The 18,749-nt window shown below is 31.1% G+C and overlaps 1 protein-coding gene across 1 annotated transcript in view; it reads right to left on the bottom strand.

Moving 5' to 3' along the window:
- The window catches only part of LOC114332891 (uncharacterized), a 169,365-nt gene that overhangs the window by 127,597 nt on the left and 23,019 nt on the right, over positions 1-18,749 (bottom strand). Inside the window, exon 3 of the mRNA XM_028282680.2 lies at positions 12,725-12,973. Within this exon, the coding sequence (XP_028138481.2) occupies positions 12,725-12,973 (249 nt within the window). The remainder of the gene's footprint in view (positions 1-12,724; positions 12,974-18,749) is intronic.

Below are 18,749 nucleotides of genomic sequence, written 5' to 3'. Positions count from 1 at the left end.
CCGTACCACCAGATTGACAACAGGTGGAATACTTTCTTTGGTTACACCTCCTGAGACTTTTACAATTTATAAGTCATACAGGTGCCGAGAAAATTAAGATGAGAGAATTTTAAATAATTCCCAACTCATCTACTCAGCATGGTAAAGCTCCAACAAGAAAGATTCCTTAATACTCAAAAGAGTAAATGAATTAAAAATGTATTAAAAATGTATTAAAATACATTTTTAATTCATTTACTCTTTTGAGTATTAAGGAATCTTTCTTGTTGGAGCTTTACCATGCTGAGTAGATGAGTTGTGAATTATTTAAAATTCTCTCATCTTAATTTTCTCGGCACCTGTATGACTTATAAATTGTAAAAGTCTCAGGAGGTGTAACCAAAGAAAGTATTCCACCTGTTGTCAATCTGGTGGTACGGAGGCGATATTTATTGTCGTTTTCTGCGCTGCTTCGATTGATAACTTAGTTTGTTTTCCGGTAGATGGCCCTAGTTCATCCGTGACATTTCTTTCTTTGCAATTCGGGAAGGCCCTAAGCTATGGTAAATGGTTAAAGCGGAGAGAACAGGATATGGGTTTACTGATGAGGGGAAAAAGATCTCCGAAGCCGGTATAGACTCTTCCTGCACTCTCCGCTTTAACCAGAGTATTATGCAGCTGCTGCATTTTCGTTTTGCAAAGAAATTGAGAATGTTTATACATTTTTATATAGAGAAACGTTTTAGAGGCAAAAAATAAAGTTTTTACTTTTTATGATTGTTAAAAAAAAACAAACCAAAATAGTCTAAGATCCGAATTGGATGTCAAAATGTACCCATCCGCTTGCCGGATGGAACATTTTTTTTAATTAAATTTCATACATAGACAAACACGACCCGCATGGGTTGCCTATCAAAATGGTGTCATGGCTATTCTTAAGGGGGGGCCGAATGGATTGATATCAATATTCCAAACACTTTTTTTAAAGTATGGTAGAAATATTTTATTTTTAAATTAAATAGGCATATTCAGTACAATTCATAGATTATTTACTCAATATTACAATTATTCACAGAAAAAATTCAACGAAAAATACTGAAAAATAAGCCAACGGTGGCAAATTTTTAATGACACCTCAAAATATAATGAACTTTGCGGTGGACATCAGAACTCATCATTAGATCATGGTAAACAAAAAATTCAAAAGGATTTTATTACCTTATGAGTTTGTCGAGGTAACGCTGTTTTTTTCGTTTAACCTAGTTTTGAATTTTTGATACCACTCAGAAGTCAAAACAACGAATTTTTTTTAAAAAAGGGTGAAAATTAACATATTTATTATTGTTAAATAACAAAAATTAATCTGTAACAAAAAATAAGTATACAACTAAAAATATCTCGACAGCTTTACCCCAAGGAATGTCTAAAGGAAATATATCCAAAATTCCAGGTGGGTCGTTCAAGTAGTTTTTAAGTTACAATGTCTACAGCCTTTGAAAAAAGGAGTTTTGAGGAAAGCGCATTTAAAGTACATAGTGTCAACTTTTTGTCTCAATTTTCAATTTCTTTTTTGTCTCTTTCAAATTGTAAAATGAAGCACACCGGAATATCTTAATATCTTTTTGAATCGCGGAGTAATTTACAAAAGAAAATACAAACAGCTGTTGAACGTTATTCACTACGTTCAAGCGTGCTGGCACGAACCTACCACAAATTGAGTCGAAGGTAGGGCTATTTAACACTATCTCCCTACTTACCTACCTTCGACTCGTTTTATAGCAAGTTCATGCCAACGCGCTTGAGCGTAGTGAGAAACGGTCAACAGCTGTTCTTATTTTCTTTTGTAAATTACTCCGCGATTTAAAAACATATTTTGGTGTGCATCACTTTACCATTTGACAGACAAAAATAAATTAAAAATAAAATTTGACAATACTTTAAAGCGTTTTTCTTAAAACTGTTTTTCTAGGCTCTAGACATTGTAACTCAAAAACAACTTGACCAACTCACCTGGAATTTTGTGTATATTTTCTTTAGACATTCCTTGAGGTAACGCTGTAGAGATATTTTTGTTATATGCTTATTTTTTGTTTACCAATAATAAATATGTTGATTTTCACCCTTTCTGCAAAAAAATCCTTTGTTTAGAGTTCTGAGTGATATCAAAAAGTCGAAATTAGATAAAACTAAAAAAACTTGACAGCCTTACCTCGAGAAACTCATAAGCTAATAAAATATTTTTAAATTTTTTTTACCGTGATTCAATGATGAGTTCTGATGTACACCGCAAAATTCATTATATTTTTTTGAGGTGCCCTTTAAAAATTTGCCACCTTTGGCTCATTTTTCAGTATTTTTCCTTAATTTTTTTCTTGAGTAATCTATGAATTGTACTAAATATGCCTATTTAATTTAAAAATAAAATAATTTTAACATACTTTCAAAAAATATGTGTTTGGAATATTGATTTCAACCTCTTCGGCCCCCCTTAAGGTATCTATAACACGATTTTGATAGGCAGCCTATGCTGGTAGTGTTTGTCTATGTATGAAATTTAATAAAAAATATTATTCATCAGGCAAACAGATAGGTACATTTCGATCTCCTATTCGGATCCCGTACTAAAGTCAGCCAGGATCGGTCTTCCAGAATTTGTTGTCAATCTTCAAGACCCTGTACAAGATTTTTTTCGGCTGGTTTTTTCTTTACTGGCGTAATGATCGTCAAGATTGATAAGCTACATTAGTGGTAACTGTACGCCGCCATATTGTGTGTAAATATTCATTGTAAACAGACCAAAATGTCGACGTTATTTGAATAAGAAGACATTAGTGTAATGTTTTTGTTACAGAGTTATTTGACGTATGCGATGGGCATAAATTATTAAGAACTTTTAAAAAGGCCAGTTTAATGAGAGAAGATAAACTTAAAAAGTAATATATTTTGTAGGTAATCGTTTATATGCATTTCTCAAATTCAAAATCATATAAATCCTTTAATTATATAGGGTGTCCCAAAAGTAGTGGAACGGTCGAATATTTCGCGAACTAAACATCGGATCGAAAAACTGAAAAATACGTGTTCAATCATTTTCAAAAATCTATCCAATGACACCAAACACCAACCCCCACTACACCCCCTGAAGGTGGGGTGGGGGGTAACTTTAAAATCTCAAATGGAAACCCCTAGTTTTTCTTGCAGATTTGGATTCGCTACGTAAAAGTAAGCAACTTTTATTCAAGACATTTTTTCGAACTGTGGATAGATGGCGCTATAATTGGGAAAAACGATTTATCCTTATACCATAGGTAAATTATAGAAACGGTCTAACATCTCGAGAAATACACTTCCAAATGAGAAACCAAAAAACAAGTTTTTAATATTTTTCGAAAACCTATCGATAAACACCAAAAATGACCCTCCAACCCACCCCCTGGAGACGGGGTGGGGGGTAAATTTAAAATCTTAAATAGCAACCCCCACTTTTTATTGCAGATTCGAATTCGTCATGAAAAATTAAGCAACATTTATTCGAAACATTTTTTAAAATTGCTGATAGATACCGCGCTAATAAATCGTATTTTTCCAATTAAAGCGCCATCTATCAACAATTCTAAAAAATGTTTCGAATAAATGTTGCTTAATTTTTCATGACAAATCCGAATCTGTAATAAAAGTGGGGGTTGCTATTTAAGATTTTAAAGTTACCCCCCACCCCACCTCCAGAGGGTGGGTTGGAGGGTCATGTTTAGTGTTATTCGATAAGTTTTCGAAAGGTATTAAAAACCTTTTTTTTGGTTTCTCATTTGGAAGTGTATTTTTCGAGATATTAGACCGTTTCTATAATTTACCTATGGTATCAGGATAAATCGTTTTTCTCAATTATAGCGCCATCTATCCACGGTTCGAAAAAATGTTTTGAATAAAAGTTGCATACTTTTACGTAAAGAATCCAAATCTGCAAGAAAACTAGGGGTTTCCATTTGAGATTTTAAAGTTACCCTCCACCCCACCTCCAGGGGGTTGGTGTTTAGTGTCATTAAATAGATTTTTGAAAATGATTGAACACGTATTTTTCAGTTTTTCGATCCGATGTTTAGTTCGCGAAATATTCGACCGTTCCACTACTTTTGGGACACCCTGTATAAAAAAAAAGTAATAATGTAAGATACTATTATCAGTTCTACTCTATTTTCAACAGCAATAAACGATATAATTAAAATCATTGTGAAACATGTTCAGGCAAGCCTTTATGCTGATGGCCTGATTCTTTAAATAAAAGGCAATAATTTCATCATATTGCGATAATATTACAAGAACACTTAAATAAACTACCAAGTTGATACCTAAGTATCAGTTTTCGCATTTTTTTTTCTAATAAAACAAAATATATAATTATTTAAAAAATAATATCAAGGATAAACCAAACCTCACTTTGGGCAACCAAAACCTTTCCTATACAAATGAAATCAAATTTAGAGGAATGATATTTGATCAATCATTAAACTAAAAAAGTTTTAAAAATACTAGATTTGTTGTAAAAAATATATTTTAAAATACCATAAAAAAGAGTCACAATAATACAAAACATTTTCGGATTAAGAAATCCATCATCAGTGTCCTAAAAGCCAAAAAAATAGCATGCCTGAGCCACCAAAATGTGTTGGGTAAAAACCCTTTAAAAGTAAAGGGTTTTAAAGGGTTTTTACCCAACACATTTTGGTGGTTCAGGCATGCTATTTTTTGACTATTAGAACACTTATGATGGATTTCTTAATCCGAAAACGTTTTGTATCATTGTGACCCTTTTTAGGGTATTTTAAACTATACCTTTTACAACAAATCTAGTATTTTTGTGATTTATGGTATACAGTATACAGCAAGCTACAGGAAGTTTATTTTCCTCGTGGATTTTTTAAAACAGTTTTGTGAAATCTGTAAAAAAATGTCCCAAATTAGGGTTTCCAGCTGTTAAAAACGCAAGATATCAGAGATAAAGTGAAAGAAAGCTAGCACTCAACGCCACTGGTTTGACAAGATTAACAATGTTTGATGGTGAATACGAGTTGTTAAAGCAGTCATCTTGTCAAATCAGTGGCGTTTTGCGGTAGCCTTCTTTCACTTTGTCTTTGATACCTCGCGTTCTTAACAACTGGCAACCATAATTTGCATTGCAGCCACTTTTTCAGCAGCATCGTATTGACAATTTGATATAGAAAACATTAATTTACGTCATGAAGGAATTTTTTTTCAAAATGAATTACTTTTAATTTTAATAACACTATTTGTGGCCACTTTTTGTCCGGCAACCTGTTATCAATATATTCGCCTATTCTTAGATTCTGCTAGAAATTAAATGTAGAATAGAGAAAACAAGATCTGTATTTCAAAAAATGGCTAAGCTATTCAAATGCCATGATTTATCGATACCCATACCCATACCCATAAATTCAGGTTACTACGATGTTATATCTTTTCTAGTGTTGTACGAGGTTGAACCGAGGACTATTACAGACACCATCTACAAAAAAATTGTGTCTTTATCGTCGAATCCTGAAGATATCTTATACCCATCACGTTATTAATCAAGGTGTTTTATTCATAATACAAAAAGAAAGACAGCTGTTAACAACAATAAGAACAGCCAAAATCGAATACCTCGGTCACATCATGAGGACGACCAGCGAGATATATGGACTACTTCAATTAATCTTACAGGGAAAAGTAGAAAGAAAACAAGCACCAGGAAGACGAAGAATTTACTAATTTCTTTCTGTTCGAAAGTTCTGCAAAACTTAAGCAACAGTGGCAATATTTGATATTATCTAAGATCATTATTTTAACAATATACTCATAGGCGCGCTAAATAGAAGTAATGGAAAACAATTTTATTATTAGTTAATAAAGATTTATAAAAATAAACCAAAATTGGTGAAAATTTTATGTTAACATAGGTATTTGTACGAAATAATAATAAAACGATAATAAATAATCATTTCGTTGTGAAGCGAAACAAGAACCGTCTTGTTTTATTTAGTTCATAGAGCGCCGAAAGCACTCTAACTAGTTTCAACCTTTTTTTAATAGAACTGTAAATTAACTTTTCCCATTTTTTAAACTATTAATAATATTTTTAGAATAAAAAATTCTTCTAAAACTTTATATGTATACCCGCATTAGCATTCGAAATATTTTTACGTAAATATACTTACCTACAACGTAAAACTCACAATTAACAATAATCTATTTTCTCAAATGGTCCAACAACTTATAGCCCGATCAGGGAACACAAAATTTTACGAAAACCTCCAAAAAAATAAAGGAAGGATGAAAATTTGGAAATAGGTAGTTGAAATTGTCTATTATTATGTAAGAAAATGTTTACAATTCTACATCCCCTCCATTTTACAAAAATTGGGAAATACAGGGTGAAAAATATTTTCTCGGGAGTGAAAAAATATACGTTCAAACTAGGCCCGGAATTGGATAAAATTACTAATTCTAAGCAACTTTTGTTCTATAGAGTTTTTTGAAGTTATACTTCTTTACGGGCGTAATGACGGTGAAATTTTATATGGTAAAACCTAGCGACCGGGCGCATGCGCATTATAACTTTGTTCTGATTGGATGTTCAAATGATATGACAAAAATTATCCAATATGGCAGCTGTGGCACAGCTGTGGGACTGTGGTTTGGTTATAATGTATGCTTGTTGCGTTTTAAAATTTGTAGGAAGAGAAACAACAAACAAAAAGTTAGTTAATGGTTATACTGCCTTTTTAAATAGTTTTCATATTATATTTTTGGACTTATTTACATAGAAGAGATGATTGTTGCATGCCAATGTGAAAGCTCATCAAACTGTGACTAGTATGGTATGAGTGCCGCAGATCTCGCTTGTTGAAAGCTAAAGAATCTTTCACTGGTAAGTGTTTTATAAATAGTTGATCAAATTTTGTTATGATATTTGAACATAGCCACTTTACACGACGCAAGTGATTGCGAAATTTGTTAGTCGTTATACGGGCTCCGATACCTACCTTGAACCTACCAAAATACATATAAGTAGTATGTAATACTTTTATTTACATAATTTGATTACCATCAAAATTTCTATCAATATTCACCTAATATATTGTTTTCTTACTCTATGTTTTGTTGTATTTTTTCAATTCTAAATCATTTCAATTCAAAATCAAAATAATTTGATTTACAAAGTTAAAAATGTCAAAAGGTTAATCTGTTTAGTTAGACGATATTCGCACATAATGACAAGCTGTCTCTGTGGCGAAGTTTTAATGCGAGTGAATCCCCATACAACGCAAATACCAGCCGCGTGGTAAGTTGGTTCGAATCCCAATAGAAACTTTTGTTTTTTTATTTTTTTTTATACATTTTATGATTGTAAGTATATTTATTATATAATTTTATTTTCAGAAAATACGTATTTAGTTAAAAATTTTTCCGACAATTAATGTTCAGAAATCATTTGTGGCATTTTTAATGTGTTTGTGTGTGTTTTATTTTTTTATTATTTTAATTTTTGGCACTGTTTTAATAAAAATGTTTGAGAAGTAGTAAGTATAAATTAATTTAATATTTAAATAAAATATAAATAAAAAGTATATTAATTTCGTTTATAATCATATAATCATATAATAGAAGTATAACTTCTTACGTGCGTACAAAGTACACACACATTCTTTTTTCACTAAGTCAATACTTTTCGAGTTATTTGCGAGTGAATATGTTCATTTTTAACAAAAAAAACATGTTTTTGGGCGGTTTTTTGCAGATAACTCAAAAAGTAAGTATTCTAGCGAAAAAAATATTCTTAGTAAAAATATAGCTTATAAAACATTTTAAAATTGGTGTACGCTTGAGGTCTACAGACCCAGTAGAAGCAGAGTTGTAGCTAATGAAAAGTAGGTTTTTCTTCGTCAAATTCCAAATCGAATATTTAAATGTGAAATAACCAAAAAACAGAGCCCTTTTCGGGGAAAATTCACTACAAATTTTTTAAATTGTTTAAAAAAGGTTTATATTTGTTTTTAAAAAAAAACTTCTAACATTAAAAATAAGTGATTTGCGCTCAAAATATTGTTGGTCCCGTTTATGTTTTGGTACAAAAATCGCTAAAATCACCCCCTAATTAGCTTGCCAAATAAAATTAATCGTTACCGCTTCACAAGTTACTTTACTTTTATATTGTTTATATTATCTATAAGTTACATTGGTTCAAAGTGCTCAGTTAAAAAAAAAATTGGTTTAAAATAAAACATTTTTTTTAATTTTGAAAAAAATGGAATTGTTTATGGAATTAACTTAAAATTATTAGTAATACCAAAAATATTAAAGAGTAATAAAATGTAGGTTTTGCTTTTCTGAATATTTTTGCTTTTCTGTTTTTTTTTTAGACAAAAAGTGGTTATGTTATGGCTGTTCAAAATTTGCCTAAACTCGTGATTAGTTACCCGTTCAAGCCATTTTAACTACAGCTTTTCAAAATTAAGCACATTGAACCGATGAAACTTACAGATCATATAAATAATACATAAGTAAAGTAACTTGTGAAGTGGTAACGATAAAATTTATTTGTGATGCTAATTAGGGAGTGATTTTCGCGATTTTTTTACCAAAAAAATGAAAGGCGCCAACAATATTTTTAGCGTAACTCAGTTACTTTTAATATTACAATTTTTTTTTAAAACAAAAAAAAACCTTTTTTTAAACACATTAAAAAAGTTGAAATGAATTTTCCCCGAAAAGTACTTTTTTGGGTTATTTCACATTGAAATATTAGATTTGGAATTTTATGAAGAAGAACCTACTTTTCATTAGCTACAAATCTGCTTCTACTGGGTCTACAGACCTCAACCATACAGTTTTTTATAAGCTATATTTTTGATAAGAATTTTTTTTCGCTCAAATACTTACTTTTTGAGTTATCTCCGAAAAACCATCCAAAAACCTGTTTTTTTTTCTGTTAAAAATGAACATATTCACTTGCAAATAACTCGAAAAGTATTGACTTAGGGAAAAAACTCTATAGAACAAAAGTTGCTTAGAATTAGTCATTTTATTCAATTCCTTATTTTGAATGTATATTTTTCACGGTTGAGAGGGGGTATTCCCCTCCAATTTTGTAAAATAAAAGGTACGTAGAATTGTAAACTTTTTCTTATATAACAATAGACAATTTCAACTACCTATTCCCAAATTTTCATCCTTCCTTTATTTTTTTGGGGTCAGATTGTTCTTTGATCGGGCTATTAGTTGTTCTATTACACAAAATATAACAAATTAATTATAAAATAAACACTACTTACCTATGGATCAACACTAACGAATTCTAAAAATAATACACTACTGCACTGAACAGATATTGATACAAATAACAAAACAGATAAGAGAAGATAAGAGAATCGTGCTGTACACTAGAGAATATGTTCGATTTCTTGTTAGAGATAAAACATTTTAGTCGCTCCAATATGGCACAAAATATATGCATGGGATAAGAAAGTTAATTTGATGAAAGTGTATTTCATTGTTGTTGTTAATGGCGGTACAGGCTCATTTTTGTAATATTTTGTTTAATTATGGAGTAATTTCCACATACTAACATAGTTCTCAAATTGGGCTCTGTATCGCCATTATTTACTATATTACGAATATGTCTGCCAAATATCTCGACAAAATATTAAAAATAAAAGCCGCAATCTTGGAGCGCGTTTTCCATTTTGATGACTCTCTATTGTAGCCTCTTAATGAACAATATTAGTTTTGTCACATTATTAAAAAATAATCTACAATATGAAATAGACCAAGCCGGGTCTGTGAAAAAGGTCTTTTTTTGGATGTATGAGGTGGCATTCGGATTTTTGCAGATAAAGTTAGGTAACGACTTCAACAATAATACTTGACTTATGCTCCTTCTCAAATGTCCCCGGAACATTAATAAAAAAATTTAAATATCTAAAAAATTCGAAACACATCGATTTATTTCTATTTTCTTTGCTTATAACTTTAAAACGACTAATTTTGGAACAAAGCTGTAGGGAAATAAAATAAAGATAATTGCATTTTGTATGATAAACGACTGGTTAAAAATGTCTTAAATTATTACCCTTTCTGCAAAACAGCCATAAATATAAAATAAGGGGGCAAAATAAGCCTGTTTTTATTCAATGTTTTTCATTCACTGTGGTTGCACTTAGAACTTTCGTAATTCGCATGAAAAATTCTTAGAACATACCTAAATTGTTCACCAAATTTCATTTAAATCAACCTGATAGATTTTGCAGAATAATGTTGCAATCTAAATTTTTTTATAAAGTTCAAATTATTTAAAAACTTTTTGAAGGAAAAGCAGACTATTTAGAAGTTTGCTAATTTTTTTACGTATAAAGAGGTTCTCTACCTATCTAATACACTTTACAGAATTAAAATCGGATTATTTAAGCGGCCTCAGCATTGTTTTAAATTTATAAAGAAGTTTTTGGCAAATACATTGAGGACGTTTGAGTTGGCATAAATTCATTTTCTCGAGAATAGGTGTCTCTGGGGATAAACCCCGAAAAAGGTCGATTTTTATTTTTAAATTCTAATTTTTTGGTATATAGGTACACTCACCGGCACAAAATTCCGCCACCCAAAATTTTTGATTAAGTTTGATAATTTATAACTTTATTATTTGTACTCCGATTTTCAAGATTCTTGCACCAGTTTGGAGGTACATATATTGATATCTTTTGGTATTATTTCGGTAACACAAAAATTTTGCTTGCATTGCATTATACGGGGGTGAATGGAAGTGTTGTATTTCCTCCTAACTTTAAAACATTCTGTGGAAAAATGGAAGGGCTGGTTTTGTTTTATAGTCCTGCCATATTATCCCGGAGGCATCACTAAAATTTTGTTTTAGAATTATCCGAAAATCTTTTTTCTTCTAAGAGCTGTACCATTTTTTGTAAATAAAAACACTGATTGACTCATAAAATAGAGGTTGGATTGATAAGATTAGAATGGCCCGCATGCAGCCCAGATCTCAATCCTATTGAGTATTTATGGGATGAATTAAAAAAAGCTATTCACCGTCATCCTAGGCCTCCAGAAAATTTGGTACAGTAATGGCCCTGGTAGAGGGATTTCGGACTCTTCCCGAGGCAAGGATAACACACCTTTATTCGATGCCAAACAGATTGCGAGCAGTCTTTGCTGCAAGAGGTGGACATACCCCCTATTGAATTGTTTGGTTTTGTTGTTATTTTGTTTTGTTTTGTCAATTTTAGTGAGTTTGATAGTTTTAATTAAAAAAACCTTCAAAGCAATGTTTTTATTTACAGCTCTTACAAAAAAAGAGATATTTGGATAATTCAAAAAGCAAAACCTTAGTGATACCTCCAGGATAATACAAAGGGAGTATGAAACAAAATCAGCCGTCAAAATTTTTCCACAGAATTTTTTAAAGTTAAGAGAAAATACAACGCTTCCATTCACCACCGTATAATGCCATATAAGCAAAAAATTTTTGTTACCGGAATAATAAAAAACGACATCAATATATGTACCTACAAACTGATGCCAGAATCTTGAAAATCTGAGTACAAATAATAAAGTTATAGATTGTCAAACTTAATCAAAAATTTTGGGTGGCGGAATTTTGTGCCGGTGAGTTTTTATCATACTAGTGATGACGTAATCGATGATTTTTTTTTAATGAAAATAGGTGCCATGTGATAGTTCAATCGAAAGTCTATTCAATTTTGTATTCACTAATATAAACATTAACATAATTATTTATACAGTGTTTGAATAAAAATTTTTTTTTAAATTAAATTAATTTCAATATTCAGATTACGTCATCACACCAAGATGGATGACATAACTAGTATGATATTTATGCCAAAAAATTATAATTTAAAAATAAAAATCGATCTGTTTGGGGATTTATCTCCAGAGTCGCCCATTCTCAAGAGAATGAATTTACTTCAACTCAAAACGTCCTCACTTTATTTGTTCATAAACTAAAACATTGTTTATAATTTTAAATCAGTGCTGAGGTCGCCTAAATAATCCAATTTTAATTCTGTAAAGTGTATTAGATAGATACGGAACCTCTTTATATGTAAAAAAATTAGTAAATTTCTAAATAATCTACTTTTTGTTCAGAAAGTTTTTAAAAAATTTGAACTTTTTAAAAAAAAATTAGATTGCAAAATAATTATGAAAAATCTACCAGGTCGATTTTAATGAAATTTGGTGGACGGTTAAAGTATACTATAAGAATGTTCTAAGCGAATTATGAAAATTCTAAGTGCAACCAAAGTGGTTGAAAAACATTGAAAAAAAAAACAGTATTTTTTGCCCACTTATTTTCTATTTATTTCTACTTTGCAGAAAGGGTAATAATCTAAGACATTTTAAACCAGCCGTCTGTTATAAAAAATTCAATTATCTTTATTTTCTTTCCATTCGACTTTGTTCCAAAACGAATCGTTTTAAAATTATAAGCAATGAAAATAGAAGAAAATCGATATTTTTCGAAATTTTTAAATATTTAAATTTTTTTTATTAATGTTCCGGGCATATTTGAGAAGGAGCATAAGTCAATCATATTTATTGAAGTTGTTACCTAACTTTATCTGCAAAAATCCGAATGCCACCTCTCACATCCACCTCAAAACAGATCAGTCCTTGTCTAAAAATACTTTGTGGGAAATTAAACTACAAAAATTCTACTTACTTTGGTGTCCTCACTTTAACCGGGAACCGCTTAGAGCCTGTTGATTTTGCGTGACAATTGTGACAGTTGAACTGTTGAAGCTGCTGATTATGGTAGGGGTTCGTAAATGCGTTTACATAATGATCAGAATCCGGATGGAATGCTGTACACACCGGGTAAATGTTTCTTGGGGAATCAAATCTGTTAGGGTAATAAGCTTTGCGAGGGAGCGTAGTGGCAGCGGGGATGGTATTTTGATCGTAATATGACCTTGAATATTAAAAACAATATTTAAAATATTTTAAACTCAAAAACTGTTTACGTCCGATGTTGTTGCAATTTTGGCACTTAAAATAATGTTTTAAACATGGAATAATTTCTGATTATCACGGATAGCCATTTACTAAAAATTTTAAAAATCAACCCCATAACCCGAACATAAACTTGCAATAAATGCAAAAACATGCGAAGACTACAGAATAATGAGCCCAATGAGCCACTTAAAACGTTTAAAGTTGATACAAAGCAAACAAAATGCGAAGAACATTGTCATAATCACAATAATTTGGATTCTACGATGCCAGGCACCCGAAAGGTAGTATTTGCTGTACAAGTGTTTATAGTCCAGGGCGCATGTGTTTTGAGATGGACGTTGAGAGGTGGCTCATATTTTTTTGGAGAAATTGCTTGGACTTAACTCATATAATAATAATTGATTTATCCTCCCACTCAAAAAGGTCCGGAACATTGTTTAGATAATCAAAATGTCAAAAAATTAAGGGAAAATTCGATTTTTTTCTTCGTTTTTTGATTATAACTTTAAAAGTGTTCCTTCCGAGAAAAGTTGCACTGACGTAAAAGCTGCATAATAAAATTTTTTACAATATTAGTTACTTGTTGTTAAATAGCAATAATTTCGAAAAAAAAAAAACATAAAAAAACAAGTATTCGAATTTTACGTTGTTCGACCCTTATGCTACACTTAGGACCTTCATATTTTACTCAGAAAAACTTTATGATATAGTTAAACAATACTGTACATTTCATTAAGATCGGTTCAATAGATTTTGAAAAATAAATTTTGCAATCCAGCTTTCGCAAAAAAATTCATTTTTTCAAAATATTGCAGGACTGAAAATAAAGCAGATAGTAAGTTTAAATTGTTTTTTACTCATAGAAGAATACTGTATCTTTCATCTGCAATTTGAAAAATTAAAATCAGTTAGCTACCACGGCGTCAGGATTTTTTTTAAAATTAACATTAATTTTTGGTGTTATGCGCAGGACAGCGGTGTTCGATTCACACAAGTTGATTTCCATCAAAATTTCTTCAAATCTTTATCTAATGTATTATTTTCTTACTCTATATTTTGTTATATTTTAATATTTTAATTCCACAAAAATCAAACTAATTTGATTATTGTTTGTGAAATATTGTTTAAACAATTGCATATGTTTAAAAAAATAATATTTTATTCTCTAAGTTAAAATATATGAACAAAGAAAGTTTTTGCTAAAAAAAGCGTTATTTCAAAGGACAGAGTATGTTTTTTTATTTTGCAATAAACAAATTTATTTATTTATATCGAAATGTACTAAAAATTAAAATTTATCAATCATTTATCAAAGGTCATTGGAATGCCCAATCAGAGCAAACTTATCAGCTGTCCTGGGCGTAGCACCAAAAATTAATATTTATTTAAAAAAATTCCTGACTTCGTGATAGTTAATCGATTTTACTTTTACAAATTGCAAATAAAAGGTACAGTCTTCTTTTATATGCAAAAAAATTCAACTTGCTCTCAGCTTTATTTTCAGTCCCGCAACATTTTGAAAATATCATTTTTTTTTGCGAAAGCTGGATTGCAAAATTTATTTTGCAAAATCTATTAAACCGATCTTACTGAAATTTACAGTGTTGTTTTATTTTATCATAAAGTTTTTCTGGATGAAATATGAAGGCTCTAAGTGTAGCATAAATGGTTGAAAAACGTAAAATGCGAATACTTGTTTTTTTATGTTTTTTTCAAAATTATTGCTATTTTGCAACAAGGGTGACAATGTTTTAAACTTTTAACTAATGCTATCTTGTAGGAAATTTAATTACGCAACTTTTAGGTTGGTGAAACTTTTTTTGGAAATGAATACTTTTAAAGTTATAATCAAAAAACAAACGAAGAAAAAAATCGAATTTTTCCTTCATTTTTTGACATTTTGATTATTTAAACAATGTTCCGGACCTTTTTGAGTGGGAGAATAACTCAATCATTATTATTTGAATTAATTCCAAGCAATTTTTGCAAAAAAAATATGAGTCACCTCTCAACATACAAATTTACTAATATTTTTAAAGATGCGCCCTGGTCTATTATATGCAGAGGTACAGTGATATCAACTGTAACGTATATATTTGTTTTATCGGCTACAAAAAGGCATTTGATAGAGTAAAACATGGCAAGTCTTAACCATCTGAATGATGCTGGCTTAGATGCTAAAGACTTGAACTAACTTGACTTGAGAATTATGTATAATTCACAGTACAACCAAACTGCCAACAATAAAACAGCTGATCAGTTGACATTGAAAATATTAATAGATAGAGGAGTTACACAAGGATAGAGTCTGTTGCCGGTGTTATTTTATATGTAATTTGAACATATCTTCGAGAAAGCACTGGGAAAACTACACGAAAGCGTATTAGTTAAAGGAGAATCGAAAGGATACGGTCTTAGCAGACTAACAGACGACAAAAACCTGCTTGCATAATATCAAGGACTGGATAGGACTAGACCTCCCAACTTTAATAAGAAAAGCTTACGAAGGAGAGGAGTTTACATAAGTTATCGTCAACCTCCATAAGAGAAGGCACTTAAAGAAGAAGAAGAAGAGGGGATCCAAATATGGGAATAGTTGCGTAAGCTATTTTAAAAAATTATCCATTTCTCCAGGTACAATCTCTATTTCTCCATAATCTTCATTTAGTCCAGAAAGCCACTGCGCATCCGCTAGGTAAAATATTCTAATTCGGATTTTTTGCACAGTCTTACTCAAAAAAGACTCCTTTTAACAAATTTACATGTTGCCAAGACCAAAAGGTGGTCAAAAATTTTTTAAACGTTTTTTTTTGTTTTTTTCCTAAAAGTATTTTTTTGCATGGAAAAAAGTTTTTTTAGTTTTTTTGGATCAATCCAAACAGAAAAGGTCTTTAGTGACTTTTCTCTAAAATTTATAGTTTTTGACATATAAGCGATTAAAAATTCAAAAATTGCGAAATCGGCCATTTTTAATCCTCAAAAACTATGTGAAAAACTTAAAATTTAAATGTTGCCAAGGTAGGTAGATATTTTTTAAACATCGATTGATGAAATCCCGAAGAGTTTTTTGCAATACAATATTCAAAACTTCTTTGTTGTTTAATTGCTAATCAAGCGTGCGCGACACTATTTTCCCCCGACAGTATGGTGCAAATGAAAGGGATAAATTCGTTACTTCGTAAACCGGCGACTTTAAGGAAAAATCCCGAAACAGGTCGATTTTTATTTTTAAGTTATGATATTGTGGAATATATGGTATACTAGTGACGTCATCCATCTGGACGTGATGACGTAATCGATGATTTTTTTAAATGAGAATAGGGGTCGTGTGCTAGCTCATTTGAAAGGTTCTTCAGTTCTCTATTCAGTAATATAAACAGTTAGATAATTATTTATACACGGTGTCCAAAAATTTTTATTAAAATAAATTATTTGGCAAAAAAAGAAGTAGAGGGACACCCTGTATAAATAATTATGTAAATGTTTACATTACTGAATAGAAAATTGAAGAACCTTTCAAATGAGCTACCACACGACCCCTATTCTCATTTAAAAAAATCATCGATTACGTCATCACGCCCAGACGGATGACGTCACTAGTATACGATATACGCCACAATATCATAACTTAAAAATAAAAATCGACCTGTTTCGGGATTTTTCCTTAAAGTCGCCGGTTTACGAAATACCGAATTTATTCCTTTCATTTGCACCATACTCTCGGTGGAAAATAGTGTCGCGCACGCTTGATTACCAATTAAAAAACAAAGGAGTTTTGAATATTGTATTGAAAAAAACTCTTCGGGATTTCATCAATCGATGTTTAAGGAATATCTACCTACCTTGGCAACATTCAAATTTTCAGGTTTTCACATAGTTTTTGAGGGTTAAAAATGGCCGATTTCGCAATTTTTGAATTTTTAATCGCTTATATGTCAAAAACTATCATTTTTAGAGAAAAGTCACTAAAGGCCTTTTCTGTTTGGAATGATCCAAAAAACCTAAAAAAACTTTTTTCCATGCAAAAAAAATAAATTTAGGAAACAACAAAAAAAAAAACGTTTAAAAAATTTTTGACCACCTTTTGGTCCTGGCAACATGCAAATTTGTTAAAAGGAGTCCTTTTTGAGTAAGATTGTGCAAAAAATCCGAATTAGAATATTTTCTCTAGCGGATGCGCAGTGGCTTTCTGGACTAATTTTAAAACCTGGCAAATTAAATAAAAAAACAGAAAACTTTAGACCCACATCTTCAATAAGCTGTGCCACAGAATCGCTTTCAGAATCTCACCGAAAACAACGGTGGTTTGAGATCTAACCAGAACTGTTGTGATCAGTTTGTATGCTTTGTTTTAAAACCCAGAGGAGTAATTCAAATTTCTTCTTCTTCTTAAAGTGCCTATCTGTTTTGAATGTTGGCGATCATCATGGCTATCTTGGCTTTGTTTACCGCAGCGCGGAACAGTTCAGTGGTAGTCGTGTTATACCACTTACGTAAATTTTGAAGCCAGAAAATGCGTCTTCTTCCCGGTTCACTTTTGCCATTTACCTTCCCTTGGAGAATCAGTTGGAGAAGGCCGTAACATTCTTGATTTCTCATGACATGTCCTAGATATTCTAATTTTTTTGTTTTGATTCATATTTCCCGCTCCGTAATGCTTGTTTATAATTGGTCCAACCTCGGGCACGTTTACTTCAAATTTTGACATTTCTGTCATTTCATAGTTTAATCAAATACTATTGACTGTAATACATCCAACTCTCACAGAAATCTGGAAGCACGTTGCCACTAGCGCGCTAGCGCCACTGTCGGCTTGAATTGAAACTACGTTTTGAAAATGTAAAATTTGACGTAAAAATTCAAATTTATTTTTATAAATTTTTGAATAACGAGCTAATTTTGCTAAATTAAATTAAAATAAAAATAGTTCAAACACTTATACAACAACAATAATAAAACAATTTTATAAATGTAAGGTTAGATTGCTCTGGTTATCACCGCACACCACTAGATGGCGCTATATTGTTTGCTTCCTCAAATGTAATGGGAAATGTCAAGAGTCGTATGTATTATTACAGTCAATAGTATTCGGTTTAAAACGATCGAAAATATCTACCAGAACAACACAATAAAAGTAAAAGTAGATGATGAACTAACTGACCCAATTGAAGCTGGCAATGGGATAAGACAGGGAGATTCCCCGAGTCCTCCGTTGTTCAACCTGATCATGGACGAAATAATAAAAAAAGTAAGAACAAAAAAAGGATACCAAATGGGAGAAAAACAACTTAAAATAATCTGCTATGCAGACGACGCAATACTAATCTCTCAAAGTGAAGATGATTTACAACGTATGCTGCACGAATTTAATATAACCGCTAGAAAATTTAACATGTTAATTTCCTCAAAAAAGACTAAATGCATGGTTATAACAGCAGATCTAATAAGGTGTAAATTAGAGCTGGAGTGTCAAATAATAGAACAAGTCATGGACTTTAAATATGTAGGCATCACATTATCCAGCTACGGAAAGCTCGAAACAGAAATGGAAGATCAGGTGAATAAAGCAAACAGAGCCGCAGGTTGCCTGAATGAAACAATATGGAGAAACAAAAACATCGGAAAAGAAGTGAAAGGCAGAATTTACAAAACAGTCATCAGACCAATAATGACATACGCGGCAGAAACACGACCTGATACAGAAAGGACAAAAATAATGCTAGAAACAGCAG

Source organism: Diabrotica virgifera, chromosome 5 (genome assembly GCF_917563875.1).
Source record: "Diabrotica virgifera virgifera chromosome 5, PGI_DIABVI_V3a".
Classification (NCBI taxonomy): domain Eukaryota; kingdom Metazoa; phylum Arthropoda; class Insecta; order Coleoptera; family Chrysomelidae; genus Diabrotica; species Diabrotica virgifera.
Note: the sequence above shows the minus strand (reverse complement) of the source record. Positions and strands in the feature narration are given on the sequence as shown.